The sequence below is a fragment of the Spermophilus citellus genome (genome assembly GCF_964194105.1).
Source record: "Spermophilus citellus genome assembly, chromosome: 17".
Taxonomy (NCBI): Eukaryota; Metazoa; Chordata; class Mammalia; order Rodentia; family Sciuridae; genus Spermophilus; species Spermophilus citellus.
In genome coordinates this window covers 64912355-64937283 of record NC_138199.1, presented here as the reverse complement: position 1 = coordinate 64937283, position 24929 = coordinate 64912355, and the positions used below count along the sequence as shown (strand labels likewise).

General features: G+C 41.8%; 2 protein-coding genes across 4 annotated transcripts in view; one reads left to right on the top strand and one right to left on the bottom strand.

Moving 5' to 3' along the window:
• HELZ (helicase with zinc finger) overlaps positions 1–10169 on the bottom strand; it is a 168462-nt gene extending 158293 nt beyond the window's left edge. For 2 of the 3 annotated variants that reach the window (XM_081271909.1, XM_081271911.1), the window contains exons 1-3: positions 9317–9400; positions 7979–8034; positions 879–935 (exon numbers count right to left, since the gene is read on the bottom strand). The gene's annotated coding sequence lies outside the window, so the exon portion shown is untranslated. Of the gene's footprint in view, positions 1–878; positions 936–7978; positions 8035–9316; positions 9401–10040 lie in introns of those variants that run through there. The other variant, XM_081271910.1, reaches the window with a different exon arrangement.
• On the top strand, positions 3357–12333 carry LOC308636373 (uncharacterized protein; the record flags this gene model as incomplete). Its single annotated transcript, XM_081271784.1, has 5 exons — positions 3357–3485; positions 8784–9377; positions 9607–10107; positions 10999–11138; positions 12090–12333. 3 exons carry the CDS (start codon positions 3357–3359, stop codon positions 9760–9762), a joined length of 879 nt encoding a protein of 292 aa, XP_081127910.1. The 3' UTR covers positions 9763–10107; positions 10999–11138; positions 12090–12333.
• Between the last annotated feature and the right edge of the window lie 12596 nt (positions 12334–24929).

Here is a 24929-nt window from a genome sequence, read left to right as displayed (position 1 = left end):
AAAAAAAAAAAAAGTCCAACCTTTAGTTTCTAGTGATATATTCTCAGTGTTTAGATTCTCAAAAATGTGCACATATAGTCATTCAGGACCCAAGGCTCATGGCAGATAACAAGAAAAACAATTAAACACTTAACCAAGTTAATCAGAGCACAGAGTGATTAGCACTCAAGAATGTTGACACAAAAGCTAAAGGACCTTTCTAGTTCCAATCACATGCAGACAGATTGAGCCCCAGTGCAGTTACTCATTCAGAACAGAAGTGGAAGATTAACCTACTGGAACTTCTCTTCCAACTAGTCTGACAAAGCAGCAGGCAGAGTCTTCAAGGCTTGTTCATCATCCAGTCAGTTGGGTCCACATCCCAGGTTATAACAGCTTCACTAAGCCCTGTATCACTCCACCCGGCTCCACCTCATCATTTTTTTTTAATGTTTTATTTTTTTATTTAGTTTTAGGTGGATACAATATCTTTATTTTATTTTTATGTGGTGCTGAGGATTGAACCCAGTGCCTCTCGCATGCCAGGCGAGCACGTTACCACTTAAGCCACATCCAGAGCCCCTCCACCTCATCACTTTTGACCACTTTTTTTTTCCTTATTGTCTGGGAATGGAATGTAGGGGCACTCCATCCCTGAACTACATCCCCAGTCCTTTTTATTTTTTGTTTTGAGACAGGGTCTTACTAAGTTGCTGAGGTTGGCCTTGAATTTGTGATCCTCCTGCCACAGCCTCGGAAGTAGGCTGGGATTACTGTCTACACACCGCCCAGCTGGTCAGACATTCTGGACAAGATAAAGTCTCTCTTGCTCTTTTTCAGGCATTATTATGGTTTTTCTTTTTTTGTCTATTGAGAATGTTTTCCTAAACCTTACTCACCTGCAGTTCACTGCACTGGGTATCACCCAAATAGCCCATCAGAGCTCTTTATAATTTCTGAAAGAGAGAGAAGGAAGCTTTTAATTATTTGGTACAAAACAACACTAGCTGCTCTATCAGTTCTGAAACATTACTGTCCACTATTCACAGCACCTGTTCTTTGGGTCTACAGTAAGCCAATCAAATGTAGCATAACCAGCCGTGGACCAGAAGTCCTAAGATAAGCTTCTGGAAATAAAAGCTTACTTTAACCTTGCTACTACTGAACTACATAACCTTGGGCAAGTCAATTTCTCCAGGTCTACATTTCCTTGGATTCTGGAAAATAAGAAAGACTACTCAAAGACAGCAGAACACAGCCTTTCCAGAAGGAGCACCACCTCCACTACTTTATTGGTCTTATGATGTTACATTAGTTTGCTCTCATCTAAATCTAAATTTCCTCCTTTGCAAACTGTAAATAACAACTGTCTTGTCAGTTGTCACTAGAATTAAAGGAAATAATGAGTTATAAAAAGAACATAGTAAATATACTGGACAGCTTATCACAAAATTCAACAGATGGTAACTCATTACCACCAGTACCCACCCTCCCCAAGATTACATAGACTTAACTCACAAATATTTCTTTAGAAGATCAACAAATCAAAACTTTACCAGTCTGACCACAAAGTTAATTGTCTGAGTGTTTAATAATTCAATCATAGTTATCTTAAACTGACAGTTTAATTATCATTACAACTTAACATCACAGTAAAGAAGAACAGAATAGTCCCTGCAAAGCATCCAACTCTTAGTTCAGTGACCACATCTCTACAAACTTCTCACTTTACATTTACTACTACAATATACATTCAGATATTCAGAACAGAGAGGTCTTCCAAAAGCTAAATGACACCCCAGCTCTTTTTTTTTTTTTACAACTAAAACTACATTTTATTTATTTTTTTTTTATTTTTTTTATTGGTTGTTCACAACATTACAAAGCTCTTGACATATCATATTTCATACATTAGATTGAAGTGGGTTATGAACCCCCAATTTTACCCCAAATGCAGATTGCAGAATCACGTCGGTTACACATCCACAATTTTACATAATGCCCTATTAGTAATTGTTGTATTCTGCTACCTTTCCTATCCCCTACTATCCCCCCTCCCCTCCCCTCCCATCTTCTCTCTCTACCCCATCTACTGTAATTCATTTCTCTCCTTGTTTATTTTCCCATTCCCCTCACAACCTCTTATATGTAATTTTGTATAGCAATGAGGGTATCCCTTCATTTCCATGCAATTTCCCTTTTCTCTCCCTTTCCCTCCCATCTCATGTCTCTGTTTAATGTTAACCTTTTCTTCCTGCTCTTCCTCCCTGTTCTGTTCATAGTTGCTCTCATTATATCAAAGAAGACATTTGGTATTTGTTTTTTAGGGATTGGCTAGCTTCACTAAGCATAATCTGCTCTAGTGCCATCCATTTCCCTGCAAATTCTATGATTTTGTCATTTTTTATGCTGCATAGTACTCCATTGTGTATAGATGCCACATTTTTTTAATCCATTCATCTATTGAAGGGCATCTGGGTTGGTTCCACAGTCTAGCTATTGTGAATTGTGCTGCTATGAACATCGATGTGGCAGTATCCCTGTAGCATGCTCTTTTAAGGTCTTCAGGGAATAGTCCGAGAAGGGCAATAGCAGGGTCAAATGGTGGTTCCATTCCCATCTTTCTCAGGAATCTCCAAACTGCTTTCCAAATTGGCCGCACCAATTTGCAGTCCCACCAGCAATGTACAAGTGTACCCTTTTCTCCACATCCTCGCCAGCACTTGTTGTTGTTTGACTTCATAGTGGCTGCCAATCTTACTGGAGTGAGATGGTATATTAGGGTGGTTTTGATTTGCATTTCTCTGACTGCTAGAGATGGTGAGCATTTTTTCATGTACTTGTTGATTGATTGTATATCCTCCTCTGAGAAGTGTCTGTTCAGGTCCTTGGCCCATTTGTTGATTGGGTTATTTGTTATCTTATTGTCTAATTTTTTGAGTTCTTTGTATACTCTGGATATTAGGGCTCTATCTGAAGTGTGAGGAGTAAAAATTTGTTCCCAGGATGTAGGCTCCCCATTTACCTCTCTTATACCCTGTTCATGGATAGGCAGAACTAACATCATCAAAATGGCGATATTACCAAAAGTTCTCTATAGGTTTAATGCAATGCCAATCAAAATCCCAACGGCATTTCTTGTAGAAATAGATAAAGCAATCATGAAATTCATATGGAAAAATAAAAGACCCAGAATAGCAAAAGCAATTCTTTTATTTTTTTTTGTAGTGAAATCAAGTACAGTTTTATTTATTTAAGAATTGGAAAGTATAATCAGTATCTGTGAAAGAAAATCCAATTGAAAATATTTAAATAAACATTTCTGCATGTAAAAAGAGTAGAATAATTACTCTGTAAGTCCCTCTCCTTGTGACGGGATGGGCTGCCTCCCTCAGGCTGGCGGGATCTTCCAGGCCCAGGACAAGCAGCCACAGAGCAAGCGCTTCCCACCACTCAGAGAGGCTGAGGTCTCTAGCCCTGCTGAGCCACTAGGAAAGCAAACTAGGGTGGGTGCAACTACCTAAGGCAGTGAGAAAGTGCAGAGGGAACTGTGCCTGTCGCAGGATGTGACCAAGGAGCTCTGGCTGAGACCTCACCAAGCTCAGTGGTCTAAGAACGTTTTCCTATCATACCAATCCCCAGTTGGTAAGTAAGTGAGCCATCAATAAAGCATACTTTCTAGGCTTAAGAAGCAGCTCGTGCCAAGGAGGGACACCAGGGACACGCCTCAGGGGCTCACCTTCTACCTCTTCACCAACAGCAAAAGCAATTCTAAACAGGAAGTGTGAATCAGGCGGTATAGCGATACCGTATAGCGATACCAGATTTCAAACTATATTACAGAGCAATAGTGACAAAAACAGCATGGTACTGGTACCAAAACAGGCAGGTGGACCAATGGTATAGAATAGAGGACACAGAGACTAATCCACAAAGTTACAACTATCTTATATTTGATAAAGGGGCTAAAAGCATGCAATGGAGGAAGGATAGCATCTTCAACAAATGGTGTTGGGAAAACTGGAAATCCATATGCAACAAAATGAAACTGAATCCCTTTCTCTCGCCATGCACAAAAGTTAACTCAAAATGGATCAAGGAGCTTGATATCAAATCAGAGACTCTGCGTCTGATAGAAGAAAAAGTTGGCTCCGATCTACATATTGTGGGGTCGGGCTCCAAATTCCTTAATAGGACACCCATAGCACAAGAGTTAATAACAAGAATCAACAAATGGGACTTACTTAGACACCCCAGCTCTTTACCATAGTTAGCACAAGGTAGCAGAATTAGAAGAGGGCAGATAACAAAGGACTTTTTTTGTGAGAGTGCCTTTTTTACTTTACATAATTAGGTACACTCAACTTCTTTTACCATTGCATACATGGAGTTTTTTTGTTGGTTGTTTTTGTTTTTGTTTTTCCCCCCTTTTGGTAGTAGAGATTGAACTCATAGACCCTTTATCACTGAGCTACATATATTTCCAGTTCTTCTTATTTTTTATTTTGAGGCAAGGTCTCACTAAGTTGCTGACGCTGGCCTCCAACTTGCAATCCCCCTTTCTCAGCCTCACACCTGGCACATGCATGATTTTAGCATAAACATAATTTTTAAGAGCTGGGGTTGCAATTCAAGGCCCTGAGTTTGATCACCACCACCACCAAAAAAAAAAAAAAAAAATTACTACATTAGTTTCACATATTGCCTACTGACATGAATATTTCTACCATAACAAGAAATTTTTTATTTCAATTTTTTTGTAATTATAAATGGACAGCATGCCTTTATTTTACTAGCTTTCTTTTTTTTTTTATGGTGCTAAGGATCAAACCCAGTGCCTCACGCACGCAAGGCAAGTACTCTGCCACTGAGCCACAGCCCCAGCCCACAAAACAAAGCAAATAGAAAAATTCAGATGTGCCATAAACACCTAAAATACAGCACAGAAATAAAAATCATAAAGTTTATATATTCATTTTGCTTTGGATTAAAAAAAATTATTAATCATCAGATACTTCAAAGAATGCATGGCATATTTTTTGACCAACCCATTCTGAAGCATGAATGTTTGTGATTTTTATTTCTGTGCTATATTTTAAGTATTTCTGGCACATCTGAATTTGCCTGTTTGCTATCTTCTGTGAAAACTTTGTTTTATCAATTTCCTGCTCTTAGAGAAATGGACCCAATACAATTTACAAAAGTAAAAAAAAGTTGGTATGACTGTTGGTTTTAGGTTGGAAAACTCTGAATTTCTTTTATATAATTAAAAGCTTAATAAAATAATCATATGATATATATGTGTTTATATATATTATACATATACAAGCATTTACATAAATATACAAAGTCTTCATATTATAATAGTCTTAACAAGAGGAATATTGAAGCTGGGGATGTGGCTCAAGCGGTAGCGTGCTCGCCTGGCATGCACGGGGCGCTGGGTTCGATCCTCAGCAGCACATAAAAATAAAATAATGTTGTGTCCACAGAAAACTAAAAAATAAATATTAAAAAAATCTCTCTCTCTTTTAAAAAAAAAAAAAAAGAGGAATATTAACTCTATTAGGTTCAGGATGACTTAAAACATTATCCCAGCCACCCTGGAAGTGATAAGGCAATCGTGTTTTGTACTTCTTGTAGTCAATGCCACAGAAGTAACCCTGACACAGCCATGAATTGAAATGAATCATAAGCTAGTCTGGCCATACTCTTCATCCATGAGATTTCTAGAAAATATTTCAAAATATTACTTAGAAATCTAATTACACTTGCAAATACATTTACCTAAGTTTATGAAAATAAGCAATCCTAATAATTCGCTATAAGCAGTTCTTCCCACTCTTGAGGAATTTTTGTTGAAAAACTTGGCCCAATTTTTTCTATATTTTTGGAACAGGCAAAGGACCTTATTTCTTATACTGGGCCTGTATTTGGATCTTAAATATAGTCTGATGGACAATCATGCATTCAATATTAATGCCAACCCTATTTCTTAAACAGAGAACACCGATGCATTTATAAGATCTGGTCTACTTACTTGTGGGTCCCTCTGCACTATTCTTAGCCTTTCATGAATATTCTGTAAATTTTTAAATTACACAAGGCCCTTTGCAAGGAGAAATGATTTCTCCTGTTGTTTTGGTATCATTCCCTCGCCAATAAAAACTAGACAGTTCATGAATGTATACAGATATTAAGACCAGATAAACTGAATATTTATGCTAATAGAAAATGAAATTTCTTGCTAATAATTGCTAAATTAAAGTTTGCCAGCTGATGAAGGAGTTCAGGACTGTACTTACTGACTCTCAAAAAATACAGCCTTACCTAAAAATAGTGTCCTAGCTTACCAGCCAAAAGGACAGACTAAAAAAGATATGTCTTTATTCAGCTCAAAGACACAGACTTGTACTCCACCATAACCTTCAATACTATGGTATTTCCCACTTTAGAATACTCCGTGTAACAAGTTGTTTGGTGGCCAAACATTAGCTTCACTTTGAAGTGAATACCCCACCAGTCTTCATGTGTGAAGGCTATGGAAATATCCTGATACAGTTCAACACTAGCCATACAAGATTACCAAATACTAAATATTCAGCTTCAGACTACAAAGGAACATCTCTATAGGCAAAAGGCAGATCATTGGTTCCTTTCCACAGAATAATCTGTAAGTTTCAAAAAAATGAGATGAAAAGTTCAAACTGGGAAGTTTAAGGCAAGAATATGTTTCTACCTGCAAATTGAAAATAAATTCAAAAATCTACATTTGCTCTGCCAAGAATAAGAATTAAAATTATATGTAATACACATAAGCACTGCTGAGTTTCAAACCCAAGTTAATGTGGCATGTGCACTTACAAAACAATCTTGGTCTGTGTCCACCTTTCTTTCCCAAGGTTGCGTGGGTGGGTGCACACGTATGTGTAAGGCAAAATGTCAATTATACATCTCAATCTAGAAAAATGAAATAAAACAGCCTATTCTTCTTCAATAGATGTTATAATAGGTATGAAAAGTTCATGAGAGGCTTTCAAGGTCCAGAGGCCCAGATGTGTTAATGGATGGGACAAAGCCCTGCAATAACCAATTAATTAACCAAAATTACTTACATTTTTCTGAACCAAATATAATAAGATATTTCTCAAGGTGAGAAAACTGATTGTGAAAAATGTAAACTCTCCCTCTCCATAGCACTGAATGTAAGCTGTTCACTCATGCTATATTAATGTCCTTTAATTTCAAAGCATGATAAGTTAAAATAAATAAAATATTACAAATTCATACACCATATATGACCAGAAAATAATAACTAGTCTTATCCCTAATAAGTTGGGTGGGATTCACTTTCATATCATTTTCATTTCAAAATAATTATTAAATAATTATTAGGCACAAGTACTATTCCATTTTTCAGAAATTAAAACCAAGGGCTTTGGAATATAGTTTAATGATAGAGCACCTGAATATCATGTGTGAGGCCATGGGTTCCATCCCCAATACCACAAGAAAATAAAATAAGTGACTGGCTTGCCTAAAATAATCATTTCCAATGGAATGGGTATACTTTACAAAAGTCCCACAAACTGTGGAAACACAAGTCCCTTATACATAATCACTTACACTCAATGTACAGTAAGCAGTGGACATCAAAACAAGCAAAATTAAGACATCCAATTAAAGTTACACAAAGAAATTTGAAGAGGCAAACTATAATTACCCCTGGAGAAGACACTGATCAAGGATAGCTGCAAATAACATTTGGCTCTGGATAAACTCTACTATGTTTGAGTATGTTGGAGTCCTGAAAAAGATTGGTATATTTGACACATTTTTCCTTTCTAAATCTAGCCCTGCTCATACCCCATTTGACTGAGTGACATATTTGGAAAATAAAGATGGTCCCATCAAATTACTTAGTTTCAGCCTTACTCTTATAAGTTGATTAAAATATAGAAGGAAACAAGTGAAATCATGTTTAACTGTGTGGTCTCACCTTACACATCTCACCAGCACTGTAGTTCATTAGTGATCAATCACTTCATCCAATTCCTGAGGCAAATAGAAAAGTAAAATGTGTCTATACAATACCAGTAATGGACATTATCAGTGGCAAACATTTTATCAGTCTGAAGTGAAAGGGCATCTAAATTTCACATGGAAAGTTACAAAAATGGTACAGTCTGCAGCTTTGCAAATGAATGTTTCTTTTGCCTTAAAATGAAAACATTTCCTTTTGGTAAAAAAGATAAAAGAATAGATTATAAAATGCTCTAAAAATCAAAAACATAAGAAAGTTCATCTTTTGTCAGCACTTAGTTTCAAAAAAAATTTTTGAAAGAATTAAAAAGAAGAAACCTCATTAATATGAGTTTAAGTGAGGGCAAAATTAAGTACAAACTAGCCAAGACAACGCCTTCCTCCTTCTCCCATTCCAGGAATCCACTACCTTTAGAGTTACACTTTTTATCATATTAATGATTTGCCTGAAAAGTTGTAAGGGAGAAAAGAATGGCAATTCTTGAGTCGCAAACAAAACCCAAAGATCCCAATCCAAGAAGTATCCGAAAACCTGGCTTCCAGCCCTATCCAAAGGCAAAAAGGCCAGGGGGCAGAAAGCTCAAATAAACTGGGGGAGAGGAATCAAAGTTCCAGAAACGCTGCAGTCTTCAGAGCCCTTGAAAAGGGGACTCTTGAGGAATCTCCAGGAAGAGAGCTTGTTTGTATTTTTGTTGATGCGCTTGGGGGCCAGTGAGCATTTCCGAGGAGGGGGCAGGGAAGGGGGCAAAAGTGAACCCTAGGCTCTGAGCCCTCCGCGGGGGAGGGGGCGCACCCCTGACCCACTTTTCCCGACGCCCCCCCCCCGAGACCCCCGCCCCGGCCGGGTGGAAGTCCGAGCCCGGAGGGCGGAATCGAGCGGGGCGTGGGAGGCCCGCACGCTCCCCACCCCCCGCGGCGACCCGGAGGCGCGGAGCGTGCTCCAAGGCTCGGCTCCCCCTCCCGGAGTGGCCCGTGAGGAAGCAGCTGCCCGCAGGCCCCCGGCCTGGGGGTGCAAGGGCCCCGCCTCGGCCTGGGCCCCGGGCGCCGTGGCCCCCAGCGGAGGGGAAGGGGACAGAGGACGGGAAGAAGCTGTAAACAGCCCCAGCGTCCGGGCCTCGCCTGGAAGAGCCCCGCTTCCCAGGCCCCGCCGCGGGCCGCCCAGGACCCCGGCCCGCCCCGGGGCCGCGCCGCCCGGGGCCCAGGGCACCGGAGGGGAGTCAGGGTCCCTACCCAGAAGGCTCGGGCGGCTCGCGGAGCGGCCCCGGCAGCAGAGAAGGGGGAAGTCAGGACTTACCTGTCATTACTTTCTACGCCATCTTGGATCCACTTGTCAACGTCCCCACAAAGCATTATGGGTAAGAAAGAGCCTTTAAAGTGACTCCCCCCCCTCGGCCCCCGACTCCCGCCTCCCGCCGCCGGCGCCGCCCCCTCCGGCCGCACCTCCCGCCGGAAAGTTGCCGCGGGTGGCCCGTCGGCCCCGTGCCCGCGGCCCGGCCCCCTCCCGGCCCGCGGGAGTTTGCATTTCAAAATCAGCCCCTGGTTAAAAATGTGGCTTTGGGCTTTTCTCTTGTCTCCTGGTCCTAGCCTCCCTTCCCCCACCGTGGCCTCCACGCCGGTTCCCTTTGCCCCGCCGCCCTCCTGCCCTGGCAGACACCCCACGTCTGCATTCAATCAGCCCGAGGATTCCCTGGCGCTGGCGGCGGCGACCGCTCGCTGACTGATTTATGCGCACGCAAGTGAGCGACCCGCTCCCGGTGCTCCGAGCGCCGCGCGGGCTCCGGCCGCCGCGCTTCCCGCCCCTGGGACAGCCGCGCGGGGGTCGCCAGGGCCGCCCTCAGCCCGGCTCACCGCTCCCGCACCCGCGCGGCAGGAAGGGGCCTCCGTGCAGGCAAGCCGTGCCGGGGCCACGGGCTGCGGGAACTGGGCGGACACCGGATCCCCGGGTCAACCAGCCGTCGAAGCGCGATTGGGGGAAAACCGAAAAAAAAAAAAAAGAATAAGCTAAATGCAACTTTTACCCCCTGTTTACTCTGCCTCTCGCCGTCTCCTCTCGGCCGGTAATGTGATCCGCGACCCTCTAAAGAGGTAGGGACCCCTCCCCTTGGAATGTGGCTTTGGGCTCCGCGGGACCCTCCCGGTTAAGAGTCCGGGCTGTGGACTGTGACTTCCCGGCGCAGGTAACTCGGTCGCCCACTGCGGGCGCGGGGCGGGGCGCGGAGGCGCGACCGGGCCCGGGGGAGGGTCCCCGGGAGGGTCTAGGAGAAGGGTGCTCCCGCAGCGGTCCACCTGCCTGGTTCCTACAGGACAGCGAACCCAGGCGGCGGGGCCAGGGGTGGAGCGCGGGCGCCGCGGTGGCTTGGGGGCGGGGAAGGGGGGGGGATACGGAGTCGCCCTGCTGCGACCCGGGGCCCTCCTAGTAGAACCCGAGCCGGCTGAAACCCGGACGATCTGCTGGGCTCACCACTCTCGCCTGTTAGGGTCGCAGAGACCCCGGCATCAATCCAGTAGTCTAGGTTCCCCCAGAAACAGAGGTTTGTTCTTCAATCCACGCACATTCTCTTCCTAGAGCCTCCGGTGTCCGCTTTGCTAACTTTGGAGACCTGCTCTGGTTGCTGTTTTTCCCCCCTTTTATTTTCCCAAGAAAGTGTTGTTATACAAAAAGATGTCCAAAAGAAATTCTCCAAGACTTTTGGACCTAGGGTGTATCTCAGTGATAGAGTGGGTATTTAGTCTGTCTCGAGGTGCTGGATTCTATCCCCAGAACCAAAAATAAAGAAAGAAAAACAAATAAAGAAATGCTCCGAGGTATCAAAGTATTCGGTACAAAATGCTGTTGAACGGCTCTGCAATTAGAAGAAATCGCGGGTACCAACGTTAACCCCGCCTCCACTGCATTCCTGTTTCGGTGCTTGGGGAGGACCTTAGGTTGGCCCTAGAGTTCTGCACTCCTCTGGATCTTACCAGAAGTCTCTTTAGGAACCTGTGTGGTTGCAGACACAAGCCCTGCCCCCGGGGAGCCAAAAACTCCACCTGGCAATTGTCTTGGCCAGAGGAGAAGAGTGAGGTGTGGACTCATTAAGGGATTGGCGCGGGGTCACTCGTGAGGGAGGGAGCAGGTGAGTCACTCCCAGCCACTGAGAACCGGCTTGCAGAGGAGGGACCTCCCCTGAGTCACTGCTTCGCTGAGCTCCTGAGAAGCTCAGAATGAGTTGAGAAACTGAAGCCTTCAGCCAAGTTTTTAAGAGTTTCAAAGCTCCTGTAGCCACTAGGGAGGGGCTAGTTAGCGCTCCCTCCCACCCCAGACCTCTGTAATGCAGCTCCAAAGTCCTCTTTCCCCCATACCCCAGTTCTCACTTATTTAGCCACTGGTATGCACTGATTTAATGATTGTCTTGTGTTTACATGGCACCTTTAAGGATGAGGTCTGAGCTACCTTATAAGTAAACATTAACAAAATCAGGGCAAGGACTGGACCTCTCAAGCATGCTTCTTTGGTAATCTTCCTTTGCTTGCAAAGGCCTTGACCTAAAGAAATGCTCCATTCAAGTGATCACCTGACCTATTTACTACCTTCAGTGTGTGTCCCCGCCCATCCTTGTCTAAGACCCTACCTATTACCTATGCTTCTTCCCTCTGCCGCCCCACCCCACCCCTTCCCTTATAGTCTGTTAAGCCTGTGGCCAACCCAGTGACCTTAGTGAAATATAAGTAGATCTTGTGACTCCTCCCCTTAAACCTACCAAAGTCTTTCCATCATGCATAGAATAAACCCAGAGCCTGCAAGATGGGCCAGGCTGACCTTCTGTCTTCCCCTGCAGTTCCCCACATGTCCTTACTGCCAGAATCCTGTTCCCCCAATCTCCTGCCTGTCATCATCTTTTCATCCTTCAGGTTTACCTTCTCAAGGAGGACCTCTGTGATCCCTTAAGTAAAGCAGGTCACTCTGCAGGATCCTGCCTCATATTAGAAAGTATCTTGCTATGTCTTTGCTGTTTATTATCTGCCCGCTAGAGTACAAGTTCCCTGAGGGCACAGTCCTCCTCTAACCTATTGCTCTCAATGCCTAGACCAGGACCTGACATCCAGAGATGCTTAGCAAATATCCATTGAGTGAATGACCAAGCTGCTGCCAGGGCAAGCGGATGTTGGTGGACAGGAGTGCTGAAGCCTAAAGTGAACGGACCTTCATTCTCTTCAGATCACTCTGACCATGTACAGCTATAGGTGGCCATATAGGAAAACAGGCCATTCAGCCTCCATTAATTTAGATGTATTCTGCTCCTGATCTGATGGACACATGCAGTACCAGATAATTACCCCATCATGTCCCGCTTCTCTCCCCGCTATTACCCATGACCATACCTCAGTTTTCTACTACTTAAAGAGTCCCAAAGGCTTCTCTCTCTCTCTCTCTCTCTCTCTCTCTCTCTCTCTCTCTCTCTCTTCACTCTCTCTCGGAGAAACCATAGTCCTGCCTCCTCTCCTCTCTGATATCCTCTGTCACCCGTGCTCTGCGACAACCACAATGGCCTTTTTTTTTTTTTAAGGGTGAGAAAGAGAGAATTTTTTTTTTAATATTTATTTCTTAGTATTTGGCAGACACAACATCTTTGTTGGTATGTGGTGCTGAGGATCGAACCCGGGGCCGCACGCATGCCAGGCGAGCACGCTACCGCTTGAGCCACATCCCCAGCCCCAATGGCCTTTTTAAGATCCACAAGTCACACTTTGGCTTCTTCAACTCCTCACTCCAGTGAGCCCCTCTGTCACCATTCTATTTAAAATTAAAATATTTCTACAGACTCTATATTTCTTTCCCTGCTTTATTTTTCTCCGAAGCACGTAACACCTTCTAACATAATAAGCAGTTTGTTTATTCAGTGGCTGTCTGTCTTTCCCCATGTGACAGTCAGCTTGCTAATCACCAAAGGCTCATTCTCCACGCTGGGAATTGTGTTTTCCAGAGATGCCCTTGCATTTAGCCAGGGCCATGTGACTAGTTCTTGCCAGTGGACTTAGAGCACAAGTATGACTCTGAATGAGCACTCAAAAATAGGCTGGGCCAAAAATACCTGTATGGAACTCTAAACTTAACAGATGAGAGACATTTATTGTATTAACCCACTGAGATCTATTTGTTATGGCATCTGTGACTACACCTCGATCACTGTCTTTCACTAGAATGGAAGCTGTCTATGCCCAGTGCCCCACACAGTTTGGCACTTTGTAGATATTTTTAAATATTTGTTGAGTGAGTGAACAAACAAATGCATGAACAAATTCCTTTTTCACCACCAATAAGGAAAATAAGTGGATGGTTGGAAAGGAATGGAAAAAAAATGTAAAATGGAATAGGATTAATTGGAGTGGGTGTATTTGAAAAAATAGAAACTGAAGCCAGGCACAGTGATGCATGCAGTAATTCCAGCTGCTGGAGAGGATGAGACAGTAAGATCACAAGTTCTAGGCCACCCTAGGCAACTTAGCAAGACCTTGTCTCAAAATGAAAAGTTAAAAAAAAATAGCTGGGAGTATCTCTACAGTTCAGCACTTGCCTACCATGTAGGAGGCCCTGAATTAAAATCCCAGTTTCACTAGGTGCCATGTCGCACACCTGTAATCCCAGTGGCTAGGGAGGCTGAGACAAGAGGATAGCGAGTTCAACGCCAGCCTCAGCAATGGCGAGGCGCTAAGCAACTCAGTGAGACCCTGTCTCTAAATGAAATACAAAATAGGGCTGGGGGCGCTGGGGATGTGGCTCAAGGCGGGTAGCGCGCTCGCCTGGCATGCGTGCGGCCCAGGTTCGATCCTCAGCACCACATACAAACAAAGATGTTGTGTCCGCCGAGAACTAAAAAATAAATATTAAAAAAAAAAAAAATAGGGCTGGGGATGTGGCTCAGTGGCTGAGTGCCCCTGAGTTCAATCCCGGTACCAAAAAAAAAAAAAAAAATCCCAGTCCTGCAAAAAAAGTGAAAATTAAATACATTTTAAAAGGGTTGAGGATGTAGGTCATTTTTTTTTTTAATCTACAAACTGGGTTTGTAGAGATCATTGGCTACTAGGCTTTGGTAGAATGACATTAAGTTTTATTCTTTTGTTTTACCTTTCTCTTCTTTACTTCCTCCCACTGCTCCACCTCCTCTCCTGTACTCACTGCTCTGGTTTGGATATGATTTGTCCCCCATAGGTTCATGTACTGTAAGTTTTACCTTCCTGCTGTGAAGTTACCATGTTGAGAGGTGGTAGAATTTTAAGAGGTGGGGCCTTATGGGAGGTAATTCAGCCATTATGGCATCACCCTTGGAGGGGATTAATGCTGGCCTCTCAGAGGAAGAATGGGGGGCGGTAGCTCAGTAGAAGAGCTCTTGCCTACCATGTGTGAAGCACTGGGTTTGAGCCTCAGCACCACATAAAAATAAATAAGTAAAATAAAAATAATTTTATAAAAAGAGAGAAAGAGTGGCCTCTCCCATTCTCTGTCTTCCTTTCTTACCATCCTATGGATCCCCAACCCTCCCCTGCCACACACACACACACCCATATTTCTCTTTTTCTTGCTAAGATTCCATCCAACATGCTGCAGTTCAGCCAAGGGGATTCTCACCTAAAATTAAACAGATAGAGCCACGTAATCTTGGATTTTCAGCTTCTAAAACTATGACTAAATAAACCTCTTTTTTTCATAATTTAACCAGGCTCAGGTATCTTTTTATAGCAACAGAAAGGAACTAATACACCACCCAAATTCTCTCTTACTCTTCTCTCCTTTTCCCTTTCTCCTTTCTCTAATGGATTGTCTTCTTGTATTTTTCATATAATCCAACAGTTATTCACTGTCTATTAATTTGAACCACTCATGTTTAGCCAAGATCTTTTAAGTCATTTAAAATATAGGAGAAGGAGATAACATGGATTTAAAAATATAAAGAAATTTTAAACCCTTGGACTTGTGTGTGTATGTGTGTGTGTGTGTGTGTGTGTGTGAGAGAGAGAGAGAGAGAGAGAAGGAGAGAGAGAGAGATAGGAATTGAAACCAGAGCCTCAAACATATTATGCATCACTGAACTACACCCCCAACCCTAATTTCTTGGATTCTTACATACCTCTTCTTTTTAGGGCAAGATCTAAATTCAAAGACGTAATAACAGAACTTTTAAAAACTACTTTAGGCCTGCTTCTTTTCTACTTGAGATATAGAGAACAAAGGATCCATAACACAGTCAGACCACCTCTACCACTGAGAACAATGTTTTAAAAAGTAGACATTAGGGCTAGGGATGTGGCTCAAGGCTCGCCTGGCATGCGTGCGGCCCGGGTTCGATCCTCAGCACCGCATACCAACAAAAGATGTTGTGTCCACCAAAAACTGAAAAATAAATATTAAAAATTCTCAAAAAAAAAAAGTAGACATTATATGTTTTAAGAAGCATCTACTTGAACACATCTGAATAACAGGGGGGGAAAGCCTGGCATGGTGGCACACCCTATAATCCCAGCAGCTCTGGAGGCTGAGACAGGAGAATCCTGAGTTCAAAGCAGCCTCAGTAATGGCAAGGCACTAAGCAACTCAGTGAGACCTTGTCTCTAAATAAAATACAAAATAGGGCTGGGGATGTGGCTCAGTGGTTGAGTGCCCCTGAGTTCAATCCCCAGTACCCATAAAAAAGGTTGGGGGGAACTATCAAAGGTGGACAGGAGGGCTGGGACTGTAGTTTGTGCCAGAGTGCTTGCCTAGCACATGTGAGGCACTGAGTTCGATCCCTAGCAGCACGTAAAAAAATAAATAAATAAAATAAAGTTATTCTGTCCATCTACAACTCCAAAAAAAAAAAGGGATGGACAGGAAAGGGAGGTGGTTCTGACACATAGGATCCTTTTGCCCTGTAGGCATTTGCTTTTGACAGTTCTCTAGGTCTACAGCAAGTGTGAGCAGACTTTTTAATGTAAAGGGCCAGATACTAAACATTTTAGGCCTGTGTGCCATAATCTTACCTGTTGGTTTTGGGTGTTTTTAGCCGTTTTTTTTTTTTTTTTTTTAATGTAAAACCTGTGATAATAGATACTAATGATGATTGCACAACTTTGTGAATATATTTAATCCTACTAAATTGCACCAGTACAGTGGTTAAAATGGAAAACATTTATGTTAATGTAATATTTGACCACAATAAAAAAGGTTTCCAAAAACTTATATAGAAACTCTTTTTTACACTAATATCCTACCAAAAAATGGGCTGGAGAGGAATATTGGCCAAATTATTTTGTTATATTATTTGTATGTACTATGTAATAAACAGATCTCATCAAAAATGTACAAGTATAATGCACCAATAAAAAAGTGGAAGAAACAAACAACAACAACAAAAAAAAGCAGGCTGACTGCAGACTTTGGCGCAGAGGCTGTCCTTTTCCAACTCATAGTCTACAGGGACAGTTACAGGATTCCAGTGATATGCTAAGGTAATGGTGGGAGTGGTCAGGCCCAACAGAGAGGAATGGTTTATGATTGATGGTTGGAAGTACAGTAATGGCCAGGGTGTGGCTCAGCAGTAGAGCTCTAACCTAGCATGCTGCAGACTCAGCTCCTCAGTACCAAAAAAAGAGAAAGAAATACTGCAGTGTGGTGACAGACACAAAGAGGACCAGCTTTTACTTACTTTTACCACTGTCATTCTTTCAGAAAATACATCCCTTGCTGGGATCGGAGGCACATGCCTGTAATACCAATGGCTCGGGAGGCTGAGGCAGGAGGATCACAAGTTCAAAGCCAACAGTGAGGCACTAAGCAACTCAGTAAGACCCTGTCTCTAAATAAAATACAAAATAAGGCTGGGGATGTGGCTCAGTGGTTGAGTTCAATCCCCAGTAACCAAAACAACAATAAAAATAATAATAATAGGAAAAGAAAATATACCCCTTACTGCCTGCCTCCAGGGCAACCCCTTCCACTTTAGTCTTAGCCTGGGTAAGTCACTGACCCTAGAAGTAAGAACACAAGTATTAGGGCCTCGAAAAGAGTTTTAAAATTCTGTCAATTTATAAAATTGTATCGAGGGGTATAATGCAGTGATAGCTCTCTTGCATAGCATGCCCAAGGGCCTGGGTTCAATTCCCAGCACTGCAACAATAAAAATAAAAAATGAGGGCTGGGGTTGAAGCTCACTGGTAGAGCGCTTGCCTCTCAAGCATGAGGCCCTGGGTTCGATCCTCAGTACCACATAAAAATAAATAAATAAAGATATTGTGACCATCTACAACTAGAAAAAATTTTAAAGGGCTGGCGATGTGGCTCAAGCGGTAGCGCGCTCGCCTAGCATGCGTGCGGCCCGGGTTCGATCCTCAGCACCACATACAAACAAAGATGTTGTGTCCGCCGAGAACTAAGAATAAATAAATGTTAAAATTCTCTCTCTCTGGGGTAAAATTGGGGGTTCATAACCCACTTCAATCTAATGTATGAAATATGATATGTCAAGAGCTTTGTAATGTTGTGAACAACCAATTAAAAAAAAAATTCTCTCTCTCTCTGTCCCCCTCTCTCTCACTCTCTCTTTAAAAAAAAAAAAAAATTTAAAAATAAAACAATTGATTGAGTTTGATTAAAGTAACTACTTTTAATGTTACCTAGAGCCTAAGGGAAACAAACATAAATTGTCTGTGGAAGAAGTGGTTTCCACAAATAAGTTTGCTAATATGAGATCCCACACAAAAAATTCCAGGCAAATAAGGAATCAGATAACATGACAAAAACAAGCGACAGACAGCAGAAACAGCCTCACAAGAGCATCAGATGTTGAAATCACCAAACTGTGAAGCAACTGTACTTACAAAGCCCAAGGAGGCAAAATACACATTGGAAATTTCAACAAAGAACAAAAATGTCTTTTAAAAAGAACAAAATGGGCTGGGAATGTGGCTCCCTGGTAGAGTGCTTGTCTGGCATGTGTGAGGCCCTGGGTTCCACCACCAGTACTTAAAAAAGAAGGAGAGGAAGAGGAAGAACCAAATGGCTACGCATAGTACACACCTGTAATCCCAATTACTCAGGAGGTTAAGACAAAAGGATCTCAACTTTAAGTTCAGCCTCAGCTACGTTGCTGCAGGATCCTGTCTCAAAATTTAAAAAAAATAAGGTTGGGGATGGAGCTCAATGGGAAAGCATCCCTGGGTTCTATCCCCATAAAACACACACACACACACACACACACCAAATGAAAATTCCTTTTTTTTTTTAATTCCAAATGAAAATTCTTAAATTGGACAATAGACAATATAAAGAATGAAATTACAGGGTTAGATTTAACAGCAACTTAGACACAGCTGAAGAGGAAATTAGTGAATGGGAAGTTATATCAAAAACAAACATCCGAGCCGGGCGTGGTGGTGCACACCTGTAATCCCAGCAGCTACAGAGGCTGAGGCTGGAGAATCACAAGTACAAAGCCAGGCTCAGCAAAAGTGAGGTGCTAAGCAACTCAGTGAGACCCTGTCTCTAAATAAAATACAAAAAAAAAAAAAAAAGAAAAGAAATAGGGCTGGGGATGTGGCTCAGTGGCCAAGTACCCCTGATTTCAATTCCTGGGACACCCTCCACCAAAAAAAAAAAAAAAAAAGTATGCAAAAGCAAACATCCAAAATAAAGTAAAAAAGAGGTAAAAGGATGGGAAATACAAGTGGAAAGGTAAGTGGCATAAAGGATACTTGAAAAGGTCTAACATGCAATTAGAGTCAAAAAAGGAGAGGAAAGAGAGAATAGAGCCAAAGCTAACTTCAAAGAGATAGTAGCTTAAGAACTTCTAAAAACTAGTGAAAGACAACCACAACCCTGTGAGAGTCCATTCAAGAAAATCTAGTCTAGGGCTGGGGATATAGCTTAGTTGGTAGAGTGCTTGCCTCACATGCAGAAGGCCCTGGGTTCAATCCCCAGCACCACCAAAAAAAAAAAAAAAAAATCTATGCTGATGCTGGTACAGCACTACTATTGAAAACAGAATGAAAATAGAAGGAGAGAAAGCTTCAAACTGGCCGGAATACCATCAAAGTCACAGCAACTCGAAAAACAACTTTTCTACAAAAATAAAGGGCACAGGAAAATAAAATGATGTTTTGCAACTTTCCAAAAATTCATCCAACCTAAAATTCTCAATTCAGAAAAATTATGCTCCAAGGATGAAAACTGAAAACATTTTTTAAACACACAAAACTAAGAAAAATTGTCACCAGCAAAAGTGTAATACAGGAAGCATGAAAGGATATCCTTTGAGTATGAGGAAAATGATCCCAAACGGAAAGAATGAAAAGAAACAAAAATGGGAAATACACATGTCCATTGGCTAATAAAGAAATAATAATAAACATTCTCCATGGTACCCTCCTGCAGTCCCAAGTACTTCAGAGGCTGAGGTGGGAGGAGTACTTGAGCCCAGGAGCCTGGGCAACATAGCAAGACCTCATCTTAAGAAAGAAAGAGAAGAGAGGAAGGGAGGAAAGGAAGAAGGAAAGAAGGGCTGGAGTTGTAGCTCAGTGGCAGAGCGCTTGCCTAGCATGTGTGAGGCACTAGGTTCGATTCTCAGCACTCCATATAAATAAATAAAGGTCTATCAACAAGTAAAAATATACTTTAAAAAAAGGAAGGAAGAATAACACCTTGAGGAATAAATATACATATGTGTGTGTGTGTGTGTGTGTGTGTATGTCTGTGTACATAATTTAATTATCTGATAACAATATAAATTAGCAAGGATTGGCTATTAGTGAAGTTAAAGTGTTCCAAGCTTCTTAAATTATCTGAATATTAGGTTCAAGTACCAATTACTGTTAGACATAGATAAAGCCAAGGATGCATGTTGTTAGACATAGGATAAACACTAGAAGAAGAAGAAGAAAGTGAATGGCATCCAAGCTAATGATAGCAGGAGACTGAAAAGTATTCAATCCAGCCAGGCACAGTGGCACACATCTGTAATCCCCGTGACTTGGAAGGCTGAGGCAGGAGGATTATAAGTATGAAGCGGCCTCAGCAATTTAGTGAGGACTTCAGCAACTTAGCAAGACCCTGTCTCAAAATAAAATATAAAAAGGACTGGGGACCTGGGTTCAACTCCCAGTATCCCCAAAAAAACCAAAACAAAACAAAAATACAAAAACTGGCAAAAAAAAAAAAGTGAGTGAAAAAAAACATAAAATAGTTGGGATTTTTTTTTTTTTTTTTGTACTAGGAATTGAACTCTGGGGCACTTAACCCCTTAGCCATATCCCCAGCCCTCTTTTGTATTTTATTTAGAGACAGGATCTCACTGAGTTGCTTAGAGCCTCACTAAATTGCTGAGGCTGGCTCCTATCTCACCCACCCAAGCCGCTAGGATTAGAGGCGTGCACCACCATGCCCAGCAATAGTTGGGATTTAAAACCACATATGTCCGCAGTTACTTTAAATGTAAACTAATTGCTCTAATTATAATATAAAGTTAATTATAAGCTGTTAAAAAATAAACCTTAAACATAAGGATAAAAAATAATAGCATAGACAAAGACAAACTATACAAACAAAGTAAAATGCAACCTGAAGAAAATTACATATCACATTCCTGGTGAGAAGTTAATATCCAGAATACATAAAAAACTACAACTAAAAATACTAATGAAAAGAAGGAGGAGGAGAAATTATTGAACAGATTTCTCCAAACAAGATGACACAAATGATCGACAAGCATGTGAAAAGATGTTCAGCATCACTAATCATTAGGGAAATACAAAAATCAAAACCAGTCTGGTGTGGTGGTGCATGCCAGTAATCCCAGTGGCTTGAAAGACTGAGATAGGAGGATTGCAAGTTCAAAGCCAGCCTCAGCAACAGTGAGGCAGTTAGCAACTCAGTGAGACCCTGTCTCTAAATAAAATACAAAATAGGGCTGGGGATGTGGCTCAGTGGTTGAGTACCCGCGAGCTCAATCCCCAGTACTGCCCCCTGCCCCCCCAAAAGAGTTCTGGAAATCAATTGCAAAACCAAGTCATGTATACCTAAAAATTGTTGAGATGATAAATTTTATGTTATACATATTTTACCATAATTTTAAAAAATAAAAAAGACTAACCGTGCAAAAGTTAAACCAAAAGAAAATCTTTAGATAGAGCAGAAAACATTACTGAAATAAAGACACTGCATAATGATAATGTGCACAATTCACCAAGAAATATAGCAATTCTAAATTTGTATGTGTCTAATACACATAGCTTCAAAATATAGAAAGCAAAAAAAATTGGATGGAATTGCAAGGAGTTATATACAAATCTGTAGTTGTAGTGGAAGTTATGTGTATCAGTAACTGTTAGAACAAGCAGATGCAAAATTCGTAAGAAATAGATCTGAACAAGTGGATAAGCGAACTTGAACCAAAGGACATATATAGAATAGTGCACCCACAACTGCAGATCACAAATTCTTTTCAAGTGTACATGGAATGTTTATGAAATGCTAGACAATATAGCAAGTCCCAACAAATTTCAAATGCTCTAAATCATACAGAGAACATTCTCAGACAATGATGCAACAAAACTAGAAAATAAGAATCTTAAAAAGGGTAGGTAAGAAAATGTCCACATGTTCAGAAATAACTATAAATAATATATATAAATTATATATATATATATGTATATATATTCTTAACTTACAATTTAAGGAAAATCACAGTGAATGTTAGAAAATGTTTTAAACTAAAAGTTAATGAAAAAAAAATATTACATCTACTGGGAGCAGAGATCAGTGATAGAGCACTTGTCTGGCATGCACAAGACCCAGCACCAGAGAAAAAGAAGAGAAGATTACATTCTAAAACTGCAAAATTGGGATGTATGTAGCTAAAGCTGTGCTTAAATGTAAAGGGAAGGGGATGTGGCTCAGTGGTTAAGCATGTCTGGGTTCAATACCTTGTACAAAAAAAAAGCAATATTCAAGAAATATACAAAAAGATTTTAAAAGATAACTTTCAAAAATATTGAATAGGCAGGGATCAATCTAAGGAAACCTGTGCCAGACCTCCATGCAAAACTAAACATTACAGAGAGGAAAAAAAGGAAAATCTAAACAGATGGGAACTGCACCATGCATGGTAGATATGGAAATGTGTCACCTAGATGCCCTTCAGGAAAGAACATCCTGCTCAGCTGTGCAGATGTGGTCAGCCGACAGCCCCTGGCTGTCAGCTCCTTCAGGGTCTGCTACAGCTACAGACAGCTGCCTTGCTTGAGGCTCCATGGGCCACAGGGCAGCAAACATCCAGTGACTGAGTGAGACCCAGACACAAAAGCCTGCCGTTCCCACTAACACAGGACTCTCTGCAGACTGAAGGCCATTTCTTACCATGTTGCGGTTTCGTGGGACAGGCTTGCTGGTGATTCCTTCCTGTTCTATTCTTGCTTCCTCCCCTTCCTTTCACAAGTGTTGATCCCTAATGGCCATCTTGCACCTCCAACTCTATCTGCCTCTGAAGATTCTAATCCTGCCAGTCCATACCAGGAGTGGTCTAAGAAAGCAGGTGATCAGATGGGATTTGAAACCCCGGGGTTCCCATCACCAGTGGTTGTTAGGGGGAATCTCATCCCTGGCACAGGTGGTGGTTGAGTTGTTCCCACTTTTTTACTGTTGGCAAATTAAAGAGGGTGTCCAGGTTGAAGTGAATGCTCTAGCAGATGTTATGTATCATGCATGTGACTAGTAGATATAGAGATAATAGATTTAGGTGATTATTGATAAGCATTGTTAATGTCCAACAGAAAGATGATTAACTGCTCAGAGTAATAAGTAATTGGAAGCCAGATGTAGGGCTGGAAAGAGAGAGAGAGAGAGAGGGAGAGAAGAGAGGGAGGGAGGAAGCCAGGTGTGAAAACCAAAGGCTTCACTCATTGCATACAATGAAGCTCTCATGTGTCCCACACTAGTAGGGCAATAAAAGCTAGGGACCACGTCTAGCACCTAATAGTCTAAGTAGCTGGATTTTTAAAGAATATTAAACAGCCAGGCCTAGTGGCACACACCTATAATTTCATCAGCTCCGGAGGCTGAGGCAGGAGGATTGCAATTTCAAAGCCAGCCTCAGCAATAGCAAGGGGCTAAGCAACTCAGTGAGACTCTGTCTCTAAGTAAATACAAAATAAGGCTGTGGGTGTGGCTCAGTGGTTGAGTGCCCCTGAGTTCAATCCCTGGTACCAAAAAATAATAATAATAATAAAGAAAGAAAGAAGGTTGAACACCCAGCAAAGGCAGGTCTGATATGTCAACGTCAGATCCCTAACATATGGAACAGGGACATATGGGTGATGGCTCCAAAGAAGTGACTTCCAAGACTTTTGACAACTTTCTGAGACTGTAGAAGTGGCCCATCTTCCCAGCACCCCCATAGGAAGAACTAGCATTCTCATCTGCTGGAACACAATGCAGAAGCTTCTGCAAGAATACAGGTTCCTCTCAGAAGTCCCCCTTTCTCAGCCACTGTGCCTATAACCAGCTCAAGTCACAGCACAGGGAGCAAGGGATATGGTAGCCTTTTTTTTAATTTTTTTTTTATTATTTATTCTGATTTGTTACGATGGCAGAATGCAATTCGTTTCATATTACACATATAGAGCACAATTTTTCAAGACACTGGTTGCACACAAAGTATTTTCACACCATTTTTGTCTTATACATGTACTTAGAGTAATGATGTCTAACTCACTCCACCATCATTCCCTGTTCCCGCCTTTCTCCTCCCTCCCCTTTTCCCCATCACCATTATGTATCTGTGGTTTTTTGGGATTGGCTTGCTTCACTTAGCACTATATTCTCCAGCTTCATCCATTTACCTGCAAATGCCATGCTTTTATTCTCTTTTAATGCTGAGTAATGTTCCATTGTGTAGACATACCAAAGTTTCCCTATCCATTCACCTACTGAAGGGCATCTAGGTTGGTTCCAGTTTAGCTATTGTGAATTGAGCTGCTATAGACATTGATGTGGCTGTGTCCCTGTAGTAAGCTATTTTTAAATCCTTTGGGTATAAACCAAGGAGTGGGATAGCTGGGTCAAATGGTGGTTGCATTCCCAGTTTTCCAAGGAATCTCCATATTGCTTTCCATATTGGCTGCACCAATTTGCAGTCCCACCAGCAATGTATGAGTGTGCCTTTTCTCCCCACATCCTTGCCAACACTTATTGTTGTCTGTATTCTTTTTTTTTAATATTTTTTTAATATTTATTTTTTAGTTCTCGGCGGACACAACATCTTTGTTGGTATGTGGTGCTGAGGATCGAACTCGGGCCGCACGCATGCCAGGCGAGCGCGCTACCACTTGAGCCACATCCCCAGCCCTTGTCTGTATTCCTGATAGCTCCCATTCTGACTGGGGTGAGATGAAATCTTAGAGTAGTTTTGACTTGCATATTTCTAATTGCTAGAGATGTTGAACATTTTTTCATATGTTTGTTGATTGATTGTATATCCTCTTCTGAGAAGTATCTGTTCAGTTCCTCAGCCCATTTATTGATTGGGTTATTTGGCTTTTTGGTGTTAAGGTTTTTGAGTTCTTTATATATCCTAGAGATTAGTGCTCTATCTGATGTGCTTGTGGTAAAGATTTGTTCCCATTCTGTAAGCTCTCTATTCACCTCACTGATTGTTTCTTTTGCTGAGCAGAAGCTTTTTGTTTGAATCCATCCCATTTATTGATTCTTGTTTTTTTTTTTTTAAAGAGAGAGTGAGAGAGGAGAGAGAGTGAGAGAGAGAGAGAATTTTTAATATTTATTTTTTAGTTCTCAGCGGACACAACATCTTTGTTGGTATGTGGTGCTGTGGATCGAACCCGGGCCGCACGCATGCCAGGCGAGCACGCTACCGCTTGAGCCACATCCCCAGCCCTGGTTTATAGTT